The sequence below is a fragment of the Hydra viridissima genome, unplaced genomic scaffold (assembly GCF_058129835.1).
Source record: "Hydra viridissima isolate aposymbiotic clone 2 unplaced genomic scaffold, HvirCarnegie_v1 scaffold_2, whole genome shotgun sequence".
In the NCBI taxonomy this organism is placed as follows: domain Eukaryota; kingdom Metazoa; phylum Cnidaria; class Hydrozoa; order Anthoathecata; family Hydridae; genus Hydra; species Hydra viridissima.
Window position 1 is genome coordinate 1,500,897 of NW_028324301.1, and position 21,183 is coordinate 1,522,079.

Genomic DNA, 21,183 nt, shown 5'->3' on the forward strand with positions numbered 1-21,183 from the left:
AAACATCAAAGAAATATGATAGTTCTGATAATAACAAAAAAATATATGAATTATTTTCACAATGACAACAGTATTCAAGATTTCTGTACACTTTTATGTGAACTGTTGCAATGCTGGTTTCTTAGTATAGAAATAGCAAAAATGATATAAAAATAAAATAAAAATAAAAGTAACAAAATTTTGTTTTTTAGTTTCTGCAGGATGTCTTCGATGCATTATTTAAGATTCTATCTGAGAAACCTGCTGACTTCTCTCTTCCTGTTTTCAAAGCCTTGGTTAGTTTTTGATTTTATATAATTAAAGAGACAGTATATGATATTATTATTGCAATAAATTGGAAGGTTCTCATGACTTTTTGTGATTGTAGAAGCACTATTTTACATGCAATGGTTTAAAAAATTCTAATGTTATTTCAAGCAAAAGGTTTTAATTTTATTTTAAATAACATTAACATAACTGCAACTTTGCTCTTAAAATTCAAACTGAACTTAATAAAATTTTTTGAAAAGATCCTTTTATTTATTACAAAACACTTGCCATAATTTTAAAAATTTATAACACAGTTTTGGTTTTAAAAATTTATAACACAATTTTTCTGATTTTGTAAAATTTGAGTTTATGCAATTGTATTATTTTTTTCAACTTTTGATTAAATTAGTAGAAAAAAAACAAACAAACAAAAAGCAAATAAAAATCAAACCTTTTACTATGCATAATTTATGATAAATATGATTTTATAGGTTTCAATCACCAAAATTGTAGAGGAGCGAAAATTCGAGTCATTCAAGTCAACATTGACAACATACATTGAATGTCACTTTAGTGCTACACTGGCATACAGGTGCTAAAATGACTCATTTTTATTTAGAATATTTGTGTTTAGTTTTCAGTTTTTAATCATAATGTATTTGTGCTCCAGGTCCCTAGCAGATTGCTTATGCCAAGTAGTGAAACAGTACACTGACCCAAATATGAAACCAGCTTTTATTAATGCTATGCAGGTTATTTATATTTATCGTCTTTTTGTTGTTTCTGATTTTAGTTTAATCTTGTATTTTATATGTTAACCTTTATTGTATTTCTATTGCATTAATATTTATGAGAAAGTTCTTAAAGTATAATGGCATATTGAAGTTAAAATAGAGGGTTAATTATGATTAGCAAAAGAAGAAATTAACAGTTTCATGACATAAATTGTTTTTATTTGAAAATCAAACTAAAATTATATCTTTATATAAAATATATTTTTGTCTCCTTTTTTCTCACCAGGAATTAATATTTTACTTTTTCGTTAAATTTTTTACTAAATTTAACTTTTTTTTTTTTTAAGTTTTTTCAGTAACTCAAAGATTTTTCAGTAACTCAAAGAAAATTCTTTTTTTTAAAAAAGTCTAGGAGAGAACCTTTATATATATAATAAATGAGATAGTTTTTTGGCAAAATCTTTTTTAAAAGCAGTTAAAGTTGTTTAATATCTATTATAAAAAAAAACGTTTACCAACCATCAGCTCTTGCTCGATGATATAGTAAAACAAGAAATTGGATTTGCATTTGGCTATTAGTAAAAGAGAGTCTTATTAAAACAGGACATTTTCAGGATATTTTTGTCCTATGCATTGAGTAGAACTCATTGAATGGGACAAAAAAAAAAAAACTTTGAATGGGACAAATATATAATAATTAAAAATGAATGTTGTTCAGTTCAATAATTTTGATATTTTTAAAATTAACTTACTAATTGTAAATATAGTTAAAAGACCACACAGAAAATATTTTTAACTTAAAAAAAAGTAGAATTTTCTCATTTAAGATTATTATGTTTAGTGATTTTTATTTGAATAAAATAATGCAATATAAAAGTGTGTAAATTATTCAAATGAAAGTAGAAAAGGCTATTTTAAAGAGTGAAAAATGAAAGTAGAAAGGCCAGATGTTTATAGAGTGCAATTAAAGCGCTATTTTATAGAGTGCAATTATTGTATTGAATTTACAAACAACTGCTAAAATAACCTATAAAAAATGCAGCTAACATTGTAAAAACCTCAATTCCTTGACTTTTAAAGATCATTAAAAAAACAGATTTCCCTTGAATATAGTTTTCTTTATGCAACCTAGTATCAAAGAATTTTAAACTTGAATTTAAAAGTTTTAATTTAAAATTTAATTTTCAAACAAAACTAAATGAATGAGCCTTAGAAAATGATTTTGTGACCAGAGCTACTTTTTTCACTTTTTTCACAATAGTTTGGTGGTCCCATTCAATAAGCATTATTTTGTCCCATTCAATATGTGTCCCACTTTATCCAAAAATGATTAGTCACACCAAAAGCACCATTATTTAAGCTTGAATGTTTTACATATTGTAATACTAGAGTCCACTATCTACTTTATAAAATTATTTAATGGGATGCATGGCGTGTAGAATGTACTATTAAACTTGTTCAAGACTTCATTGAAACTTCCAGAAATCAAGAAGATAACCAAGCAAGTTTATAATTTTAAAAAAATAATAAAAAAAAACAGTAAAAAAAAGGAACTTTTTTTGTTTAACTAAAATTATTTTAATTACTTTAATGTTATTTTCCATAACTTCAAAAATTGCTGCAAAATTAGAAAAACAAAAATATTTTTAAAAAATTACTTTTTGCATTCCACAATAACATCCAATCCCATTATGTTCATAACGCAATAGAGTGGATGAGTTGATCTGTTGAGTTCTTGTTTCTATCAACTTTTTACAGGAATTTGAATATACTTGCATCAATGCTTCTATAAAAATCTAAGTTTATCCCATTCAATATGTGTCCCATTCATTAATGTTCTCCCCTACTCTGTTTCAAGTTCTAAAAAATGTGGGTTGAAATGGTTACTAAATTAATGAAAGCCTGAAAAGTCATCTTTTTATTAAATATTATTCTTGTTTACCTCTTGCTTAATAATCTACACAAAATTAGTGTTTAAAATTTAAGAAGTACTTTCTTTGTTTTATTTATAGAGTTTGCGATACATTTTTAAAATGATTGTACGGTCATATCAATTACATATAACTGCGTAAGTAAATGGTTTCTTGTTTTGATAAATCTAAATTAATGAATATTTAAGAAGTGATTTTGAAATATTTGTTTGCTGAATTTTTTTTAATGTAGCAATGCAAAATCAGCTGAAGTTACAAGCGACTTAAAGGAAATTTTTAGAAAGATATTTGCAACTATAAATGAGTTTATGACACATAATAAAGAAGATGAAAACGACTCTAAGGTTATTATCTTTTAACATGGAGCATAAATTTTTGTAATTAAATCAGATTTCTTCATTTCTTTTAATTTACTTAGATTGATATTTTGCGAAACATTCCTGAACTTTGCAATGATGTGCTTGTAGCTTTCACAGAATCTGAATTTAGGTATGTTAGGTTGTTAATGAAATTTTTATACTTTTATGAAACTTCTCTTTTTTTGTGTTACTTATTAAACCTAATGGTAAAAACATTTTTTTAAAGCCAAACCATTAAACAGATGATCACAAGTTTACCAAAAATATTAAGCTCAAATCATCAAAGAAGAAAATTGCAATGTCTACAAAGTATTGTTGCTAGCCGACTGTTTGTTCACAAAGGTAAGATTGTTCTTAAAACTCTGTTAGATTCTTAGTATTTTTTTTTTTTAGTATTTTTATCTCAGGAGTTTTTGAAGTAGTTTGGTTGAATAAAAAAGAACTTCTCATTTGTCTCTGCAACCATCTGGGAGTTTAAGTAGAATCAAGTTTTGTGTGAGTTTCCACTCAAAAGAGTACTCTCAAAAAAAATTTTCGTTTCAATATCAGCCTCTTAGGTAGTGTTTTTCATTTTAAAAATTAAAATAGCACTAATATATCAAAGTTTTTTTTTTCTTCTCTTTTAGGCTCTAAATGTGTAGTAATTAAGTAGTAATGAGTAATAATTGACAATGAGTATTGATTCAATTGACTAAGAAAGCTTAAAAAAAAAAAGTAACTAATTGAAAAAGCAAAATGTTATTACTCAAAAGCAGAAACTGTGTAATCAATTTCCAGTGAGCACGCATACTAAAAATGTATTAATATTCTAATTACTAAAACAAATCAACAAATGATTAAACCTTTTTAAACATTAAATGAACTTTTAACGAAAATTTGAAATTATAAAAGTATGAAAGATGCTTTAAAAACTGTGAATCCTCAGCCAGTACACAAGAAATAGTGCATGCTTGGTTTTAAGTTCCTTGCTCTAAGAAAAGTTCCTTGCTTTAAATTTCACGCTTTAAAAAAATTTCTATCAAAGTATAAGTTGACTTTAAAATAGGGTATAAAAAAAATTAAGGGTATAAAAAAAAATTCATGCTAAAAAGTGATAAAAGAAAATAGTGAAATTCCTTTGAAAAATTAGAAAACAAACAAACAAACAAACAACAACAACAAAGCATTAAAGAAAACTTGAAACTTACAAAAACCACTGCACATAGAATTTGAATAACAAAAGTGGTGAACATTGTCAGCATGCATTTAATTTTGAAATCTAGTCAATCTTAACAAAATATTGAAAAAGTTTTAACATTTAACAATATTAAAAGATGTTTCCTCATTTATTTGAAACTTTTTTGCTTTTGGACCAGTATATATTGATTTACTGCTCTTTTTAAAACTATTATACTGACTATTGTATTGTAAATTAAGTACCATATTTAAAGATTTATTTTTTTTTTTACAATAAGCTGTAGAATTTTAATCACTAAAAGATCTTAAAAAAAAACACTTGCTTATTAATAAGAACTTTTAATTTTTAACATGTAACAAAAAAAGCATTGATCAACAATTCTAAAGTTAAAATTGCATCACCTCATAGATGGTAGAGCACACTTGTTACCAGCTATTTTACAGTACCTTGGCTTCTTGATGGAAAAAAAGCATGAACTTTCATATTGCTTAGAACTACTAGGAGAGATTATTACATTATTACAACACAGACACCAGGTATGGAAGGGTTCTCCCTTGATTTTTATGTTGCTTTTTTAAACCAGTAAACACAGATGTGGTGCATTTGAGAAAAACATTTAGATAAATCTAAATCTAAGTTTGTTCAATGCAAATAGATTTTTATATAAATAAACCATTAAATAATTTCATTTTTTCTATTGGAAAATTTGCTTCTGTCAGCTAATTATGTCTGGTATATTGCTGGTTATAAAACTGAAAGCAATTTTTTGTTTTTCCAATTCTAGGAGGAGGTTTTTGGTCATATTTCAATGCTAGTAACTTCGATGCTAGGAGCAGTTTTAAATGTTCTTCTGACTATTGAAAGAAAAGGTCATCTTACTGTAGGTACTTTTCAATTACTTTTCAATCTTTTTTAGCTTTTAAATCTTGAACTTTATTTTGATGTATTTTGTTTATTTTTGAATTTGATTTATATTATGTTTTATTTTATTTTTGTACTTTATAAACAGCTTTTTAAAAAATTTTTAAAAACTTATCAATTCTATTACCCCAAAAACAATTGTTAATAGACTTTTTTACTTTTTATCTTTTTCTTAAGTAAACAATGCTCAATCAACAAATTCAACTTTTATTCTTTTGTTGTTTTCATTACAATAAATTAAACTTTTTTTTATTGCAATAAGTGACACTATCTGACTATTCACATTATTTATCACTTTCTCTTTCATATTTCAGAATTTCCAATTAACTTTTACTGTATGGTTTCTTTTCTGCTTCTAATGCACTATTCTCAAAAAAGAATCATTCTCTGAAATTAAATCCTCAGTAACTTTTCTGCTTCTTGTTTTTTTTTTGTTTTTTTTAATACCTTTAAACAGAATAACAAAATATCACCTTCATACTTCACACTATAACCCCACTGCTAAATTCTTTTTAAAACAAGATCATTTGCTGCAAACTATTTCATAACATCTCATAAGAGATTTGTTGACCTTTGCCATTTAGCATACCCCACTGTACCAGCTTCCAGTCATTTATTCAATCCTTCTTTTAAACAATTGTTGAATGATTGATGAACAATTGAATGATTTATGTCACAGAAGGGGTTATAAGTGAGGGCAATAAATTTACTTATTTTAAATTCAAAGATTTAAAGCTGTTGCATCTAATAAAAGTTGCATCTAATAAAAGTTGCATCTAATAAAAGTTGCATCTAATAAAAGTTGCATCTAATAAAAGTTGCATTATTTGTATTGGAAAAAGAAATTTGTTCCTTTTGCTTTGATTGTCATTTTCAAAAGGGATTTGACTTTTTTTTACAGAAACATTTTTTTACATATTTCATTTCATTTTTACATAAACTACAAAATTTATATCAACTTGTTTGAGAGACACTTACAACTTAGTCGAAAATTCAAAAGTGATTTTTTTCCCCATGACTTTCCTGCTAATTGCTTGAAAATTTTATATATTTTGATTCTTTATCTTGTGGTGGAAAGAGTCAAAAAATTGACTTGAAGTTGGTACAGTATGACTATCAAAATCATTTGCTGGTTACCCAATTAGATAAACAGCTGTTTGAGATTGTAAATATTGCTGCAAATAAAAGCTAAGAAATAGTACAGGAAGACAGAAACCAAAATCAAAGAGCTGAAATCATATTTCGACTACAATCCAAAGGCCAATCATATAATCAAAATGTTATAGGCTTACACTTACAAGTTGGTCAAAACTAAAGCAGGAGTTGTATACCAACTTCATCTCTAACAAAAAAAACCAGAGCCGCAGAGAGCTGTTGCTTGGTCAAAATGAAGACAACTTTAGAAATTTTTTAAAAACTGATTTTATTTTGGACAACAAATCTTACTTCACATTATCAGACTCTACAATTGCTAGAAATGACGGATTTTACTCCAGTGACCCTAAAAATAGTTCTTCAAAATTAAAATTTATAAGAAAGAAATTATTTGAAAACAATGTTGTGCTAAGGTGTGCCATTAGTCCAAAAGTTATATGAGCTATCACTTTTCTCCATCTTTTATGCAGTGTATGATTCCAAGTGCCTCCAAAGTGTTCTAGATAACTTTTGCAACATATGTCCAAGAATTATTGTGCTGAAAAATCAATTTGTTATGTCATTTGGCATATTGGAAACATTTGAGCTTCAATTCTTGGCTCAATTACATCAAGTGTTGTTTGTAACATTTCCCAGAGATAGTTCTGTTTGGCTGAAGGAGCTCATAACAGACCACTTCAAGCGGATCTTCTTGCCATATTTTGTTTTGCCATTGAAGTTGATGCATGGTTTGTTATAGTTTGTTATAGGACTCACTTTAAGCCCCCTGCCACAATTTGATGCAAAAAATCTTCAGACTTAAGTTTTGGAGCAGTTGTTCACACATGAAAAACAGTATTTTATGTTTTTGGGCTTGAGTTTATACAGAACCCAATTTGGACATTGAGAAAGTTTGAAATTGGTTGTTGAGTCACTCCCAAGTTTTCAAAAAGCTTCTCTTGAGTTTGCCATGAATCTAGGTCTGATAATTCTCTCTACTCAGCATCTTCGAATTTTACTGCCCTCTTTTTTTGTTCTTTGTTGCCAGATTATGTGAAAATGAGAGATATATGTTCTGATATATGTTAGATGAGTGTGTAAGGTAGTGTTTTTCATTTTAAAAATTAAAATAGCACTAATATATCAAAGTTTTTTTTTTCTTCTCTTTTAGGCTCTAACTGTTTCATGCCTTTTTGGAATCTTAAAGTTGATGAATGAGCAACATTTTCAGGTGTATGTAGACACTTTTGAAAACAAGAATGATCTAAGGGTAAGTTAATAAATGATTCAAATGTTTTAATGGAAGAGAAAGATAAGTTAAAATATTTTTCTGATGTAAAATGGTCTTTAAATTTGCAGGATTTTTTAAAGAAATTAACCGTGGCATTCAAGGAATTGCTCGCAATGGAAATTTATCCTAAAGATTGGTTTATACTAAAAACTGTTGGAAATAAGTGAGACAATTTTGTTTGAAGATTTTTTTTCTTCTGGATTTTTTCTAGTTGAGCTTGAGAGACTTTATTGTTTTGAAGTTAGCAATGTTATGTTTTAGTATTTTAGTTAGCAAGCAGTTGATTTGTGTTTTTTGTGTGAATTATAGTGTGATGTTGTCAACAATTCAGTATTTCTCAAAATTTTACATTGATTACTTTCTTCAAAATGATACTTTCCAATTACAGGTAAAAAAATTTAAGTTTGTTTATAATTTTTATAGTAAGTCATGTTTTTTATTTATAAAGAATAATAAAAAAATTTGCCATTTTAGTTATGGCTAAGCTATTTTCAACTTGGCGTTTTATTTTTAAAACAACCATCACTATTCTTGGAGTCTTTTTCTTCATCTAAGAGAGAAAGGATGCTTTCAAGGTAATATTTATAATCCTAGTAAGCACTTTCTGGATTTTTTTATATTTGCTTGATTGAATTTACATTTATGGAAGCATATTTAAATCAATTATTTGTTGCTAATGCCTAATTTAGATATCTTAAACTAAGAATGTTCTATATAAATAAGAAATGAATCTTCAAAGTTTAAGATTTCTTGTTTACTTATAGTTATTAAAAGTCTTTTAAAAAATAAATAAAAAATTATAATAATTATGCATCAAAATTATTTAATTTTCATGCATAATTATTATAATTTTTATAATATGGTCCAGAAAAAACTCTTTGGTTTGAAAGCTGATTGTTTTATCGAAGCCGAGAAATGGAAGTCAATTGAGAATAGTCTGGGAATTAAAATTTTAATTAATTTTATTCACAATTTTTGAATAAAAAAAACTTAAGTTTTTTTGTATTCAGCTTTTAAATGTAAAATAAATTTATGTTGGAGATGTTTTAACATTACATGTTGTATAGTTGTGGAAATGTATAACACTGGCCTGTAGAAAATAAAAGTCTTGTCTCATGAGGTATTTTAATCTTATTGTCATCTCTTTATCAGTCAGTTTTTGTTGCAATGAAACAATATGCTAACATCTAAAACCAACAAATTAATTTCAAGTCTTGAAGCTAGGAACACTGATGACATTTTGGATAGATCTAAATATAAACCAAGACAGTTAATTGATTATATGAAAACTTCTGCAGAATTAATTCTTCAATGTAGTTCATCTTTTCATCTTTATTTTATAAATATCTGGCATATCAAATAGTAGCTGTAAATATCTGAAAAAATAGAAAGTAGTCAATATATAAAAAATATCATTTATCTGCTTAACTTTTTTCAATGCGTTACAACTAAAGCATGCGATTGTTAAATTTGGAATGATGAATTTTGTTTTAAAACTTGTCACTAACACATTTTATTATTTATTTTTTTGCGTAATTACATTAAGTAATGATAGTATTAATTAAAAACCTCAACAAACGATTCAAAATATTTCTCTTAATTAAAATGTCATCGAAACCATTAGAAAAACAAAACAAAAAAACTGCACAACTATCTACAAAATCCTTCTATATTGTTACTTTCAATCGCTAAAGCATCTGAATTAAGCAAAACTACTGTTTATATGGTCATAAAACGATACAAGAGCTCTCTGTCTATTGAATGAACAAAAGGATCTGGAAGAAAGAGTGGCTTTAAGGATAGGAAAGCAGCAATTAATATTCAATGATCATTCATGCAAAATCCTGGCTTATCAAACAGAGAATGAGCAAAAAGATATAAAATTTCAGAGTATTTCATCAGAAAAGTTAAGAAATTATCTTATATATAATCAATAATCTTATTGAGCCATTAAATATCCAAACCAATCAGATAAGCAATCACTGACTGCTAAAACTCAAGCTCGAAAACTTAATGACAAAGTGCTTACAAAATTTAATGACTGCATAATTATGGATGACAAAATGTACATCAAATGTGACTTCAAACAGCTCCCAGGTCCAAAATTTTACACTTCAATTGTTCGTGGACAGATCAGCAACAAGTTCAAGTATAAATCATTGGATAAATAAGAAACTTCTCTTGCAGTAAGCAATATGTAGCTGCATATTGCTTACTGCAAGAGAAGTTTGAGATCTCGAGCTTTCATCACATTGTTAAGTTTAAACTTGGATGTTTATATCAAGGAATGCTTGCAAGCTAGACTTTTGCCATTTTATCAAAGTCACAATGTCCCCTGTTGGTTATGGCCTAATCCTGCTTCTTGTCATTATTCTAAGAAGACCATAGAGTGGTACAATTCTAGAGACATCAAATTCATACCAAAACCCTTACATCCACAAAACTGCCCACAGTTCTGTTCCATTGAGAAATTTGGGGGAATTGGCAAAGGATATTTGCATAAGAGTGGCAAAACAATAAGTACAGCTAAAGATTTGATTAGAGAGGGGACATTAGTAGGTAAAAAAATTGCCAATGATACCATGCAGATATTGATGCTGTTGATTAGCGTAAATAGTCGCTTATTTATTCGAAATAATGAAAAATATTAAAATAAAAAACATTTTTATAATCTTCAAGTTCCATAGATTAAAATATATATTGAAGTTTTTGCATTAGTTTATTTATTTTATTTTTTTGTGTGTGAATTTTTCATCTTTCCGAATTTAACGATCGTATGCTTTATTTTGATCATGTAATCTTAGATTTTATAAAGCTTGAGCCCAGACAAAAAAAATACAAATATAACAGTAGAAATAAATTAATCATTTTTAGACCTGACTATTATATTTATCATCCAAAATTTAAAAATTCTCTTTTTGTTAATTTGTATGAAAAACTTTGTTTCCCTTTTAAATTATTTGTAATGCAAATATGAGGCTTTTTTTATTGTTCACAGATAAGGAGATATGAAGCTTATTTTTTATAGATATGGTGATATGAGACTTATAATGGCATTTGAGATCATAGAAATGTGGGATTTATTAGGTAAGTTTTTTTATTTATGAGATGATTTAAACCACCTGCATCCTGATTTCCTAAATAACTACTTTTTATTCTAGGTGATAAGAAAAGACATTTTATTCCAAATTTAATTGGACCATTCCTAGAAATGACACTGGTACCAGAGCAAGGTAATTTTTATGTTAAAAGTTAGGTGAAATTATGCTCTTTAAGCGCTAATATGACATATCTTTTTTTTTTGTCAGTGTGCTAAACATTAAATTTTTTTGTCTTTGTTTTCCTAAAATTATTACTTAGTTTTTTTAAAACCATTAGGAAAAAACTTAAATTTGCTTAAATTTTACATGGTCTTGGTGAAATGTTGTCTAGATAAGCAATTATAAACTTTCTAACCTTTTCTGTACAATTGAATTGATCTAATTTCATTCCAGAGCTCAGAAAAACCACAATCCCTGTGTTCTATGATATGATGAAAGTTGAATATTCTAAAAGTTCTTCATTTAAAAAGGTAAATTTATAAAATTCAACAAATATCAACAGCATGAATTCAAGCAGTATCTACAAAACAGAAAGACCAGTTTTTATTTAGCAGGCTATTTATTCTGAACCACATAATGTCAACTTTATTATTACTTAAAATGAAATTAAACTTTTGCAAATTGTAGGAAAGGAGTGATTGAATTTGTTATGTTAAGTTGCTCTTTCTTAGAGAAATTTCTCTAACAATGATTGTAAACCATGGTGACCTGAAAAGGGTCCAAGTGCCCCTATCCTCCAAAAAAATATCTAAAAGAAGTGTTGTCAAAAACTGTGTTTGAAAAAAAGAAGTGTTGTTTTTAATTTACTTATTATAATTTATTCTTTGTAATATCTTTTTTATGCTTTTTTATTTTCTTTAGGTTGAATCAGAGTTTATTGAAAAGTTAGAGCTATTTTTGAATCAAAATAAAGGAGATCCTGACTATCAGCAAATGTTTCATGACATGTAAAATTTCATTTATCAATTTAATAAAAGTAATTTAAAAAACTGCTTGAGGTAATGCTTTGAATTTTCTTTGCAGTATGACAGATAAATTCAATTCATGTGGAGATCCAGATTTTCAAGCTGAAGGACTAAAGTCAATCACATCGATCACAGAACTTTTACAACGCTTACTCGATTACAGGTTTTGAAATTTATTTCATGTTTATATTTGTTAAATTCAAGTTTTTTTTATTGTTGTTGTTGAAAATGTCTTTTCACAAGATAAATATTCAATTTTCATTCAATTCTGATTTTTGATTTTAAGAGCAACAAAAGATGAAGAGATAAATGCTTGCCAGAAAATGATGTGCACTGTTCGTTTACTTGTAAGTTGTCCTACATGAAAATGAAAAGTTTGATAGTTGTAAAGTTTTAGCCAATTTTCTCATACCATTTGAAAACAAAAGTTTTTTATTTGCAAAAATATAGGAATTTTACAAGGATCTTGGACGATTAGATATGTACATTCGCAACACCCACAAGCTCGTCAAGCTTCATTTATTATGTAGTAATTATACTGAAGCCGGTTTTACACTTCTCCTCCATGCCTCATTATTAGAGGTATCTAGACTTTGTTATTATATCTTTGTTTTTTTTTTTGTTTTTTTTGTTTTTGTGAAATTATTCTTGAATTTTATTTTTTTAATTTTATTTTGCAGTGGTCAGACAAGGAGCTCCCTGCTTTTTTAAACTATCCTAATCAAAGTGAGGGACAACGAAAGGAACAAATTTATTTAGAAATAATCGAGTATTTAGACAAAGGAAAGGTAGTTGTACTAATTTTTTAATTTAAGTTTTAAAATATAAAATTAATTTAGATGTTATCTTGATAATTTCAAAATATTGTTGCTGTTAGATGTGGGAATCTGGTATACGTTTATGTAAGGAACTGGCCTCACAGTATGAAAATCGTTTGGTTGACTATGTTAAGCTTAGTGAAATACTGGTTAGTGTTTTTTGATGATTTTTTCTTTATTCAAAATACTGAACAAAACTCATATTTTTAGCCATACTTTAATTGTATATATAACAAAATATTATGTATATATATAATATATTTAATATTACATAATATATATGATATTGTATAGATGCATAATATTATATGGATAATACTTTGTTTAAGTATAAAATTTTATGTTTTATATTTCAACGAAGTTTTATGAAATTTTTTTATTGTATATAAATATGTTAAAAAAATTAAGAGAGAGAAGAACTTTTCATTAGACGGCAACCATTTGAAGGTTTCAGCATCCTGTCTTCATGAGTAGTAAAATTGGGACAAAAAACATTTTTGCTGTAAAGAAAAATGTTTTTTTTTAAAAAAGAATTATAATTTTGAAATAATTCATGATGTTATATTATAAGTCTAAACTGTTAGTTGTAATGATAAATTGCCCACCACTAGAGTAAGTATAAGAAAAATAAAAATTCCATCTTGTTATTTTTTTTATACATTTTTGTTAACATTCATTTTAAAAAAATTATTGGTTAAAGGTTCTTTTAAAAACTGTATTTAGTGATGTTTTTTGAAATGTCATCTTTTAAAATTTCAAATTTTTTTTGAAATTGTTGCTATGGGTGTCCACAGACTTAATCTAAAATTTTGTAAAGCACAATTCTTTCATTTGCATAATCAATTCCAGCAAGTAATATGATTTGAGAGATTTTTATTCCTAACCTCTTTAATTACAGTGAATGAAATTTTAATGGAATTAAAAATCTGATTTTTCAACTGATTAAAAATCTAAGTTGTAATGCTGATAAGTTCTTTAATAATATTTTTTTCAAGAAGTTATGAAATAGTGCTCTTCTAATTTACAGCGCCGACAAGCTTACTTTTATGATTGCATCATGCAGCAAATGAGACCTGCCCCAACATATTTTAGAGTTTCTTTCTTTGGCCGAGGATTCCCACATTACTTAAAAGTAAAACATTTTTAAAAGTTTTTTGATGTTATTATATTTTGAGCCAAGTAAGTGAGTTAACATTTGAATTTTAGGACCAAGTTCTAATCTTTCGAGGTATGGAACTTGAAACATTAGCTGGTTTTACTGCAAGAATAAATCTTGAGTTTCCCAGTGCTGAGGTAAGGAAAAATCTTTTTGCTGAGATTATTTCGGAAAAGGAGGAGATATTTTTTGTACATTTTTTAATGATTGGATGTTGTATTTTTGTTGCAGATTATGTCAAAAAACACCCCTCCTGATTCCTCAATTGTTCTAGGTATTGGTCAGCGTATCTTTTCTTTAATCAACTAAAAAATAAAGTTAATAAATTTCAAATTTTTCAAATATTTGAACATTTTCACCTGTGATTTTTTTCTTTGAATTTTATTTTTCACTTATTTTAATTATGAAGCAAACATTATTAATACTTAATGAGTCAGACATTCAAATATGTAATGTGTCTCCTATACCTGGTGAGATACAAATGTTTGAAAATAATTTGATCAATGAAAAGATTTCAAGGTAGATTTTTAGCTCTACAATTTTCTTAACCTTTTTATCATCTTTAAAAAATTCTTAATTAAACATTTTTATTGCAGCTATTACAAGTCTAATGAAGTTGAGGAGTTTGTTTTCTCCAGACCTTTTCACAAAGGTGAAAAAGACCGCAATAATGAGTTTAAGGTAAATTTCAACTTCAAAAATCTTCATAGAGAAGGAAAATGCACATAAAAAAGGTGTCACTTCTTTTTCATTTAGACGCTATGGTTAGAACGAACAATCCACTGGACAAAGCGAAAATTTCCTGGAATTTTAAAGTGGAGCACAATAGAATCAATTAAAAAGGTTCATTTCTTTAAATTTTTATTGTTATAGATGGGTATTTTTATAGATAAATTATAAATTTATTGTTACAAATTTAACATATCATTATTAAAGGTTGAGCTTTTACTAAAACTTTACCGGTAAACCAGTAAATTTATTTTACTGATCAAATGAAGTTGGTAAATTTTTTAAAGTTTCAAAAAATATTAATTTTTTGAACAATGTTCAAAATGTTTGAAAATCTCTTTAAAATGCTTGAAAAAGCTTAAAAAATAAATTAAAAATTTAGTTAAATTTGTCATCACTTTCCTATTAATCAAGATTTTTTTTTTTTTTTTTGTACTGAAACTGATTCTTTTGGTTTTGTTTTGTCTTAACACTTTAAGAAAGATACTCTTGCTTTCTTGCAATTTATTTATTGTGGTTTTTTATCATTCAAAATGATTTACTATTGGACAAATTGTCAGATGCTTTGAAACACTACACTTTAAACATTAGAAAAACAGTTAGTTGCAAAGTATGTGGAAATACAATTAAATATTCAATTTCCACAACTCAAATGTGATATTAGCTCAGACAAAAAAACACGGAAGCAAAAAGAAAACACAAAAAAAGTTGACAACAAAAGCTGCAATAGAATCAAAAAGAAGTAACTCTTTTTCAAAAACAACCAATTAAAAAAGTGATTTCAAAACAAATAACACTGGATGGGGGTTTAGCTTCAATGCCACTGTGAAAAGCTCTTTTTCATTTTACTGAAAAAAGTTTAAGTTAAAGCTTTTCAAAAAATCATAAACGAGCAACATAGTCAGATAAAAATTTAGCACTTGCAATCTGTCATTGCTAAAAGTGAGAAAAATTGAGTTGTTTCAAAAATCACCAGTCAAAAATGAAGTCCTTCAAGAAGAAACCAAGAAATGGCAGATTTAATTTTACCCTTGACTATAGAACAAGATAGAAAAGTCTACTGTCAATTATTCAACAATTCCTCAAAGTCAAAGATTTAATCAGAAATTTACTGAATGGCATTTCTCCATATTTGATTTGCAGTGATGATGAAGTAGATATTTTATGCAAAATTGTTTTTCCTCTTGAACCAGTCAAATTAACAGCATAAGCTTTTTGCTGACAAAATGCTGACTCTTCTTACAGTTGAAGGAATTTTTGCTGACAAAATGCTGACTCTTCTTACAGTTGAAGGAATTTTCAAATTTCTTATGAACAGGCTGAAACAACAAAAACTCAACTATTTGTATTACAGTGAAGAGTGCAATTTTGAGATTTTTTACACAAGAAGATGGACCAAGTAGATGGATGTAAGCTTGTACAAATATCCTTTCTACCCAGAATGCATTGTCCAACATTAAATAATTTGAAGTTTTCAATATGCTTTTGAAGTCTATACTTCAAAAGACTGGCAAAAACTTGCTTTCCCAACAAATCCCAACTAATCCAGATGAATTTTTTCAAGAAGTGCATGGCTCAGAAAATCTTGACAAAAATCTTCTTTCACTTGAAGATAAACTTGAGGAAGCAGTTCAGCATATCTGGTCAAAAAATAGCACCACAATTCAAAAGACGAGTTTAAACCAATTTCAAAAGAAATCCAGTCTATGCTTTTCATTTTTTACTGATATTTACCAGTAAATTTTGATTTTTTTTTTACTATTTTACATAAATTTTAAAAAATTCAAACCTAATCATTGTAAATATTGAGAAGTTTTATGCATTCTGCATTTTATATTGCAATTTTCTGTGTAATTTTTATTTGATGCTTTTAAGATATTTTTTTCATGCTCTTGTTTGCAAAGTGTGGTAGGATTTTAGTTTTTTCTTGTGCATAATTAAAGTAAAATAATTTTCTAAAAAAAAGTTACTAGAAAAAATGATTAAAATGTGGCCTAATAAAATTAGATTAGCAGCAAAATTTCTAAATGATTTTGTTTAAAGAATGTGCATTAATAATCTGGAAAAAAAATAATCAAGCATTTTATATTATAGATAGAGTTGACACCGCTGGAAAATGCAATTGAATCTATTTTATCTAAAAATAAAGAACTTACTGAAATAATTGAAGCCTATCAAGCGGACAGCTCTTTAAATGTGAATCGCCTAAGTATGGTTTTAAATGGTGTAATTGATGCAAATGTAAATGGAGGCATTGCAAATTATCAGGATGTAAGAATTTTTTTTTTTTTTTATTGTTATTGTTTTTTATGTGATTTTTTTTCTTTCTTTTTTTTTTTTTTTTTTTTTTTTTTCGTATATATTGTTCACTACTTACAGGCATTTCTGAGCAGTGAGTATTTGCTCTATCACCCGGAACATGAACAAACTGTTCAACAGCTAAAAGTCTTCCTAAATGAACAGGTACATTTAATAAAATTGTTTATTGATTCTTAAATTTTTGATAGAATTTTTCATTTATACTTAATTTCTTGATAAAATTGTTTAAGAAGGAAATGTATCCAAGTTTTATTACACTTTTTACATTTTATCTCATTTGTTTTAGACAAAGATTGTCCACGAAGGTCTTGAAATACATGAAAGTTTTGTAAGCGACTCATTAAAACCTTTTCATGACAAAATGCTCATGATGTTCTCCGCAATGAAAACAAGTCTTGAAACTGGACAACCGATGGAGGTCTCTTATGTTTGTTAGTTCGTTTAAAAAGTCTTGCGTTTAGTGGAGCGATAGGCTTTAAAAAAATTCTCCTTCTTTTTAGAGCATTTTAGGTCGCCCTAACTCCCTGCAATTAAATAGGTATGTTGATATTACAAGTTAGAAATCACTTCTCGGTAGATCTTTCTCAAGCAGCTCACCAATGTAAAGTTTTGTTTTACACTTTTTTTTTTTTTTTACTCAAACAAAAAATTTATTTTAAATTTTTAGTAGTGTTAATAGTGCAGACTTAACTCGACCCAGTCCTAAAGGATCGCCTTCGGGGAATCGGGTTCTTTCAAAAACTCCTTCAGTCATGATTGATTTTAAAAAAGATAAGGTAATGAAGTATTTTATGTTTTTATTTTTTTATGTGTTGATATAAGTTGTTTTACTGTTAAGTTTTAGTACTTATTTCTCTTGTGCATTTGATCATTTTGCAGAACGTCAAAAAAACGACATCTCTTCAGAATATGTTTCGACGCGTAAGCTCTGCTGTGGATACGAACCCTGAACAGATAAATGTATCAACTGAAAAGTAAGTGTTAAAAAATAAATCTCTTTTTTTTTTTTTTTTTACGTTTTTTTCCAGCTTTATTTCAATGCTCTTAAATCCACGTAAAAATCTTAAAAAAACCGTTTTTTCAAGATTTTTACGTGGATTTAAGATTTTTTTTTCAAGATTTTTTACGTAGATTTAAGATTTTTTTCAAGATTTGTACGTAGATTTAAGAGCATCTACGAACTTTGTTAAAGTATAATTGAAAAGATTAAATTTTCTGAAAACGTTGGATTTTAGTTAGAGCTCGTTCTTCCTACAAAAACAAAAAATGGTAGGATGCAAACCTTTACCTCACAGTTAGAAAGTGTAATTTTGACTTGTAATCTAGCACGGCTCGTCACGCGAGCAATACACACTTTTTACACTTTTGTTTTTCCCGGTTTCCTTGCTTTAAAATTGCTTTTCAACAAGTAATAACGACCACCTGTTTTTACCTATTCGTAAAACGTTTGAGATCCACAGTCTTATTTTTCAATACTCAACGTAATGCTCCGTCGAATTTTTTTTTAGGCCCTTTTTAACGTTGCTTTTTTTTTGTCGTTCATGTCAAGTCATTATCTTCAAAGCGTATAAATCAGTGTTTGATAGAGCTTGCTCATCATTTTTCCAAAGAAACTTTCACCAGCAGGAAATAAAAAATAAAGTAATTTTCAGTTTAAACAATTGATATTTTATAAGCTCATTGAAAATTTGTCATAAAACATGTTGATAGTTCGTTCAAACATGTTGATAGTTAGATATTTTGTCATTAAACTCCTGATAGTTCGTTGAAGTACCTTTTCTCAAACGCCAGAATTTGCTAGATAATAGATTATCACAGTTATCAAAGTTCGTGGATCTAAATGTTAAAGAATTGATTTTAAATTAATTTTATCAAACAGCTTAAAGTTTGTTTTCTTCTCTTTTTGTAAAAAGAAAAGATTTTTGTACTAATTTGAAATTGAATGTGCAATATCTCCACTACATTTAATATCTCCACTACATTTAATATCTGCACTATAATTGAAATATAAAAAGGAATTAAAGTAAATATTTTTACTAAGTTTTTACTTAAGCATTAATGTAAATATTTTTACTTAAGTTTGTTTTAAATCCAATTGTTTGAACGCAAACTAATTACACCAAAAACGTGCGACTTGTGCGATTTTATTTAGTATCTCAAAGAAGTTAGGTGTGCCACCTTTGCCAGTAAGAAAAATTGCAGTTGTAAATTCTGTCGGAGAAGATTTCCCTTCTGAGTTACCTCTTGATACAATACCGCTGCCTGCTCTTAAGAGGTTAGGTTTAAAAGGAGTAGAATCAATGGTGGGGTCAGCAGTAAGTTTCTTAAATATCTTATGTACATGATTACTTTTACTTCTCATAAACCTAATCTCTAGATTGTTAAAACTCAAAAATTCTTATTTCAGTCCGCTCCAAGCTTGAATTACATCGAAGAGGAAGAGTGCCCATCATTACCTCCTAAGCGCTATTCTTTGATGCGAGAAACATCATCTGACGGAAGTGCTTCAGGCTATTCTGTTCAACAAAATTCTTCTAACAATTCGCTTAACCTGCAATTTTCAGTCTCTGAATTTAATGGTGTAGAATCGATAAATTGCGCTGAAAGATTGCTCACCTCTCTGGTCAGCAGTGAAGATTCTTGTGAAATCGCTCGTTCAATCAGAGAACCTTCGAGCGACGTGTTGAGCAGCAACACCGATGAAGATGTTTTTATGAGTAATGATACTTTAGGTTCTTTATACGAAGAAATAAAAACCGAACTTCGACTAAAAGGTGGAGGACCTCGACACTTCTCATCACAATCTAATGAACAAATCTGTAATGAAATAAAGATAACTCCCGCTAATGTTAAACCAGTTTTACCATTCAGAACTAAAAACGCTCGATCCAACTCCAATGAAGAATTTAGCAAGGAAATCTTAAATACTCCTCCTTTGCCGGCAAAATTATCAAAAACGCGAAGCAGTGACGGCTTTACTTTCATATAAAAATTTGCTCAAATTTTCTGTTTTTTAAAAGTGACTTTCCTCTCTTTTTCTATTTTTTAACTTTTTAGCTTAAAAATTTTGATATTAACTTTTCTTTTTTATAAATATTTGATGTTTTAGACGATTTTATAATTATTTTGATATGAAATTTTTTTCTTAAATTATCTTTTTTACTCTTGTGCATGGCTTTATATTTTAGAACTTTTTTACACTTGTATATACTGATTGTAGATAATTCGAATCTGTTTGTCAATGTTCTCCGTAAAAACAAAAAAATAGATGACAAAATAATTTTTTGTATTTGGTCTAGGAATTAATTCGTGCGGTTTTTAATTGAAAATTGAAGGTTTATTTCAAAAACTAAATGGATAAATACATTAATGAAAATAGTGTCCATCGCTAGTCACTACTTTTGCCCATCTTTCCGGCAATTTACGAATTCCGTGTCAAAAAAATGCTTCATCCTTAGAAGTGATCCAATCAGAGACCCATTTTTTGATATTTTCTGAAGAAGTGAAGCGCTGTCCAATCAAATCGTTATTCATGCAATCGAACAAGTAGTAGTCAGAAGGAGCAATGTCCGGAGAATACGGCGGGTGGGGTAACACTTCCCATCCGACATTTTCCAAATAGTTTTTGACATGTTTTGCGACATGTGGTCGAGCGTTATCATGCTGAAAAATGAGTGTGTCATGTCTGTTACCCCAATCTGGTTGTTTTATGACCAGAGCTTGCTTCAAATGCATTAATTGTCGTCGATAACGTTCTCCATTAATAGTTTCACCAGGTGTCAGAAGCTCATGGTACACCACACCTTTCATATCCCACCATATACACAGTATAACCTTTGCACAGTGAATATTCCATTTAGGTTGTGATGGACCTGGTTCACCTGGCTTTACCCAGGCCTTTTTTCGTTTAGGATTCTCGTAATAAATCCATTTCTCATCACCAGTAACAATTCGATGCAAAAATCCCTTTCTTTTCTGTCTTTCAAGCAGCAATTCACAAGTGGTTTTTCTTCTTTCCACGTCTCTGTCTTTCAATTCATGTGGAACCCAATGAGACATTTTTTGAATTATACCCATGGCTTTGAGGCGTCTGGAAACTGTTGATTGTTCAACTCCTAACGATTTTGCAAGGTCCTCTTGCGTTTGACAAGAATCCTGATCGAGCAATGCTACCAATTCTGCGTCTTCAAATTTTTTCGGCTGTCCTGGTCACTCTTGGTCTTCCAAACAAAAATGGACCACTTTGAAACCGTGCAACACCACTTTTAAACCGTGCAAACCACTTCTGATACGTTCGCT

At 28.1% G+C, this 21,183-nt stretch overlaps 1 protein-coding gene across 3 annotated transcripts in view; it reads left to right on the forward strand.

Moving 5' to 3' along the window:
• LOC145182153 (dedicator of cytokinesis protein 3-like) overlaps nt 1-20,164 on the forward strand; it is a 33,704-nt gene extending 13,540 nt beyond the window's left edge. For 2 of the 3 annotated variants that reach the window (XM_090078556.1, XM_090078557.1), the window contains 36 exons: nt 192-275; nt 741-841; nt 920-1,001; nt 2,996-3,051; nt 3,147-3,258; nt 3,333-3,403; nt 3,500-3,615; nt 4,859-4,986; nt 5,235-5,330; nt 7,677-7,775; nt 7,865-7,959; nt 8,106-8,184; nt 8,271-8,371; nt 10,825-10,883; nt 10,958-11,029; nt 11,291-11,367; nt 11,759-11,844; nt 11,921-12,025; nt 12,149-12,209; nt 12,313-12,444; nt 12,543-12,650; nt 12,740-12,829; nt 13,708-13,812; nt 13,887-13,973; nt 14,068-14,122; nt 14,274-14,355; nt 14,433-14,517; nt 14,593-14,679; nt 16,660-16,836; nt 16,945-17,028; nt 17,171-17,302; nt 17,385-17,422; nt 17,552-17,660; nt 17,764-17,858; nt 19,037-19,199; nt 19,292-20,164. In XM_090078556.1, the coding sequence (XP_089934682.1) occupies nt 192-275; nt 741-841; nt 920-1,001; nt 2,996-3,051; nt 3,147-3,258; nt 3,333-3,403; nt 3,500-3,615; nt 4,859-4,986; nt 5,235-5,330; nt 7,677-7,775; nt 7,865-7,959; nt 8,106-8,184; nt 8,271-8,371; nt 10,825-10,883; nt 10,958-11,029; nt 11,291-11,367; nt 11,759-11,844; nt 11,921-12,025; nt 12,149-12,209; nt 12,313-12,444; nt 12,543-12,650; nt 12,740-12,829; nt 13,708-13,812; nt 13,887-13,973; nt 14,068-14,122; nt 14,274-14,355; nt 14,433-14,517; nt 14,593-14,679; nt 16,660-16,836; nt 16,945-17,028; nt 17,171-17,302; nt 17,385-17,422; nt 17,552-17,660; nt 17,764-17,858; nt 19,037-19,199; nt 19,292-19,873 (3,891 nt within the window). In that variant the 3' untranslated portion in view covers nt 19,874-20,164. Of the gene's footprint in view, nt 1-191; nt 276-740; nt 842-919; nt 1,002-2,995; nt 3,052-3,146; nt 3,259-3,332; nt 3,404-3,499; nt 3,616-4,858; nt 4,987-5,234; nt 5,335-7,676; nt 7,776-7,864; nt 7,960-8,105; nt 8,185-8,270; nt 8,372-10,824; nt 10,884-10,957; nt 11,030-11,290; nt 11,368-11,758; nt 11,845-11,920; nt 12,026-12,148; nt 12,210-12,312; nt 12,445-12,542; nt 12,651-12,739; nt 12,830-13,707; nt 13,813-13,886; nt 13,974-14,067; nt 14,123-14,273; nt 14,356-14,432; nt 14,518-14,592; nt 14,680-16,659; nt 16,837-16,944; nt 17,029-17,170; nt 17,303-17,384; nt 17,423-17,551; nt 17,661-17,763; nt 17,859-19,036; nt 19,200-19,291 lie in introns of those variants that run through there. The other variant, XM_090078559.1, reaches the window with a different exon arrangement.
• The last annotated feature ends 1,019 nt before the right edge of the window (nt 20,165-21,183 follow it).